Genomic DNA, 4302 nt, shown 5'->3' with positions numbered 1-4302 from the left:
ACAGTGTAATGCACTTTAAAATACGGGTAGAGGCTGTATTCGCATATTTTTATATTTAATATGCACTGAATGTTGCTTATGTTTATTGTCCTTTTGCAGGATGTTGTGACGTTAATGTTTTGGGGGGGTATATATATATATATATATATATATATATATATATATATATATATGCATTCACACTAGTTTTTATTGCATTATTATTATTATTATTGTTAATAATAATAATAATAATAATAATAATAATAATAATAATATGAATATTAATGCAGTAATACAACAGCACTATAATCAGTACTACATTATTGTTATTATTAGTATTACTATACTAATAAGTATACTATAATACACTCGTATAATACTGTATAGTACACTGTAATATTCGTAGTATTTATAAAAATAATAATACACAATAACAATAAAACAACAACAATGACTTATTATTATTATTATTATTATTATTATTATTATTATTATTATCTATGTTGTTGTCAATAAAGAGTACACGGCTTGTCAAATAGGTCTAACAGTGTGAGAGCCTGCGGCTGTACACAGTTGGCGTGGAGTCTGACAAGGTTATTTGTCAGCATAACAAGTCATCATAAGCCAAAGATTACAAGCACAACGATTAAAATCACAACAGGCTACAGCGACAAATATCAGTGTTATCATCAGCATGCAGACTTAAACAGAAAATACATCTACAAACTAATACAGAGCCCGTACAGCTACATTATGACTTCTAATTAATACCGTTAAAGTGATAAAAATTATTTTAAAAAATAAAAAAAAGAATAAAATGTATAAATATAATATGTAAGTATTATATTACATTATATTGATATAGTATAATCACTGGGTTAAGTGTGCCATAAGTTACACTGGACTGAACATTCAAAACTGCATTAGAAAGATGCACTAACTGCATCTCTACAGTGTTTAGTGTTATTGTATTATTATGTAATAAAAAAAAATATGAACTGAATATGAGTGCACATTTCAGCTCGGCATCTTACCTTTTCCTCGGCCTCGGGCACTTTAACTGCTAACAGCAGTTAAACTTAAACTGCTGGGTCGTGAAGAACATCTTAAAAGGCAGTTTCTGTTGTCATTCATGTGGAAAATGTTATATTTTCTCACGCGATTTTTCTGATCGAGACTTTTAAAAGAGCAGAGACCACTGCGTTCACACCACTACAGCTTTTCTCAGCCAGAAAACACGACTATATCAAAAGGACTGAAAGTTACACATTAATACATTATTGGAAAACTGCTGCACACACACAGCTGGGTGATTTTCAGTGACGGGCTTTCCCGCCCTGTTTACTGGGACTGAGTTTCCGCGCAGAAACTTTGCCGCCTTCGCCCCGCGTGGCGCTCGTTATAGGAGAAAAGCGCGCAGGTGGACACAGTTGAAAACGCTCAAGAGCCAATCAGATCGCCGCTTCTCGCTTTGGCCAATGACGGGCGCCACATTGTTGTCAAATTAGTGTAATGAAAGCGCATGAGCAACAATAGAGAGAGAGAGAGTGAGAGAGAGAGAGAGAGTGTGGGGAAAGGGAGAGAGAGAGGAAGAGAGAGAGAGAGAGAGAGAGAGATGTGTATCCACTGCAGTCTCTCCGGGAAGTTATAGTGTCTCACGCTAAGGCCAAAGCTGCACTGCTCTTACCTGCAGCTCGAGACGCATCCAAACTTTTTTTCCTCCTCTTTCTGTGTCTCGTAAAGTGGAATTTGTCGCTCGTGCAGCTCGTTTTTACTCGTTTTTGGGCAGCTCCTCCTGCTTACACCTCCAGGCGTGGAGAGAAAAGCGGTCGATTACGCAAGCGATGGACTGAAACGCAACAAGTTGAAGATTACAGAAGCGGACTTGCTTTGAATAAGTGGCGAGTGACTTTAACAGAAGAGCAGAACTTCACGCGCTCTGATTGGATGCTCGTGTAGTTTGTCCCCATCGCTGCTGCTGCTGACCTCCAGTCGAAGCCCCTGGCCTGCGCTCTGTAAACCCGCACTGTCGGCTCCCTTCTCCTCCTCGGCCGTTGACCGTCATGGATCTTCGCCCGGAGATCCCCTCAGCCCAGGCGAGCTCGCAGGTCCACCCTTCAGCCGCCGCTGCAGCCGCCGCCGCAGCCTCCGCCGCCGCCGCCGCCGCCTCCTCCATCCCCGTGTCAATGGCCGGAGGGCTCCTGCGCGGGCCGCCGTTGCTGCTGCGCGCCGCCGAGAAGTACCCGCGCACGCCCAAGTGCGCGCGCTGCCGCAACCATGGCGTGGTGTCGGCGCTCAAGGGCCACAAGCGCTACTGCCGCTGGAAGGACTGCATGTGCGCCAAGTGCACGCTCATCGCCGAGCGCCAGCGCGTCATGGCTGCGCAGGTGGCGCTGAGGCGGCAGCAGGCCCAGGAGGAGAACGAGGCGCGCGAGCTGCAGCTGCTCTACGGGACGGCAGAGGGGCTCGCGATCGCCGCCGCCAACGGTATCATCCCGCCGCGCCAGAGCTACGACGTGTTCGCGCCGGTGAGCAACGAGACGAGCTCAGGTGAGTGGAACCCCCCAAAAAGTGCTCAGTTTATTATTTAAAAATGGTAATAGGGTAAACGCAGCTCAGTTGGAGGTTTTGACAAGAGATTAAACAGGCCTTTAAAAAAATATTTTTATTTATGAAACTTTTACAGGGAGTTATGCTAATTAAAAAAATGAAATGAATGAATTGAAAATGTTTTAAATGGAACGTGCTGTTAAATTTGGCAACCGAGATTTATTTATTTATTTATGAGTACTTTTTTTATTATTATTTTAATTAATTGAGCATTGTCCCACGTTATTTTATTCCAGATTCTAACATGCAGAAGTTCGAACTTTTCCCGAAGACCACTCAGCCGCCCGCCGCTAAATCCGCGCCCACGCCCCCTGACTCCGACCCTCTGCCCGGCATGTCGTCCCCAGACGCGCGCCACGGTTCTGGCTCGGAGAACGGCGACGGCGAGTCGTTTGTCAGCTCTCCTGCCCCGAAGGCCGCCAAAGACGGAGAGGACACGCCCCCCTCGGTCAGCCCGCTGGGCTCAGGCTCGGACTCGGGCGCCTCGGACACAGATAAGGACGAGCCGGAGCCCTCTCCGGAGCCCTCGGCCGCCTCGTCTCGCCACATGAACGCCATCGACATCCTGACGCGCGTCTTCCCCACGCACAAGCGCAGCGTGCTCGAGCTCGTGCTGCAGGGCTGCGGGAAGGACGTGGTACAGGCCATCGAGCAGATCCTCAACAACGGCGGCCACCACGCTAAGGCCCCCGACGAGCCGTGGGCGCAGGAGAGAGCTCTGCCCGGCGCGCAGGCGCCCCTCTCCTCCTCCACCTCTTCCTCCTCTGCGGGCCCCAGGCCGCTGCTGGCCGGAGCCATGCCGCTCAGCAACCGCTCCGCCTTCTCCCCGCTGCAGCCCAACGGCGCGGCGCACTTCGGCCCCGACGGCGGCGCTTACCCGCTCGGCGCACCGCTGGGCCTCAGCCCGCTGCGCCTCGCCTACTCAGCCCACAGCAGAGGCCTGGCCTTCATGAGCCCCTACTCCAGCACGGGCCTCATGCCCACACTGGGCTTCAGGCCGCCCATGGACTACGCGTTCACTGACCTGATCCGAGACAGGACTCTCTTACACAAGGAGCAGAGCTACACGAACGGACTTTATGGGCCTCTGGTCAACAACACCCCGGAGAAACAGTGAGGGGACAACGAGGCTATAGAGCAGCCCTATAGGCCGGAGAACTGATCTGTAGGCTGTAGACCTGGTCTGTAGGCTGTAGAACAGGCACATTGGCTATATAACGGGTCTATAGAGCAGGCCTGTAGTCTATAAAACATGTCCGAAAGCTACACTATCTTAAATTCATTGATTCAAATGTGTACACCATTTCCATATCAATAAAATATAAGACATTGACACAATTATTCCAAAAAAGTTGGAATAATAAAGTTTATAGCCCTATAGGCCTCAAACTGACCCAGCTATTTGCCACAGAACACATTTACCGGCTACAAAACAGGCCTATGGCCTCACATTTCTCATAGAACAGACCAGTAGCCTACAGTACATGTCTATGGCCCGAAAGACAATGAAACAGGACTCAGAAATAGTCAGAAAGTCCCGTGCAGGCCGTTTGTTGAGAAAAGTGTTCTGTGTCTGTAAGAAGACTTAGGCGCCTCCTGCTCTCCCTCATCAAGTCTTCTGTACATAAAGAGTTCTGCTTCACTCACCGCAGAAAAAAGACTGAAATGGACAGACAGAGACTGACACACATCTAGTGTTCCAGATGAAAT

General features: G+C 48.0%; 1 protein-coding gene across 2 annotated transcripts; it reads left to right on the top strand.

Moving 5' to 3' along the window:
* Positions 1-2045: 2045 nt before the first annotated feature.
* dmrta2 (DMRT-like family A2) lies at positions 2046-3829 on the top strand. 2 transcript variants are annotated; one of them, XM_036578056.1, is made up of 2 exons: positions 2046-2532; positions 2829-3829. In XM_036578056.1, the coding sequence occupies exons 1-2, from the start codon at positions 2046-2048 to the stop codon at positions 3707-3709; spliced, it is 1368 nt and encodes a 455-aa protein (XP_036433949.1). In that variant the 3' UTR covers positions 3710-3829. The 2 variants fall into 2 exon arrangements, with proteins under 2 accessions (XP_036433949.1, XP_036433948.1); XM_036578055.1 differs by having other exon boundaries at positions 2046-2553.
* Positions 3830-4302: the final 473 nt, after the last annotated feature.

This window comes from Colossoma macropomum, unplaced genomic scaffold (assembly GCF_904425465.1).
Source record: "Colossoma macropomum unplaced genomic scaffold, Colossoma_macropomum, whole genome shotgun sequence".
NCBI classification, from domain to species: domain Eukaryota; kingdom Metazoa; phylum Chordata; class Actinopteri; order Characiformes; family Serrasalmidae; genus Colossoma; species Colossoma macropomum.
The sequence above is the reverse complement of the archived record's forward strand: the minus strand, read 5'-3'. Positions and strand labels throughout refer to the sequence as shown.

Bases quoted from the DNA above. Each gene is read 5' to 3' on its own strand.
- dmrta2 (XM_036578055.1), top strand. From the start codon at position 2,046: ATGGATCTTCGCCCGGAGATCCCCTCAGCCCAGGCGAGCTCGCAGGTC. The intron at 2,554-2,828 runs GTGCTCAGTTTA...ATTTTATTCCAG, and splicing joins TGAGTGGAACCCCCCAAAAA to ATTCTAACATGCAGAAGTTC.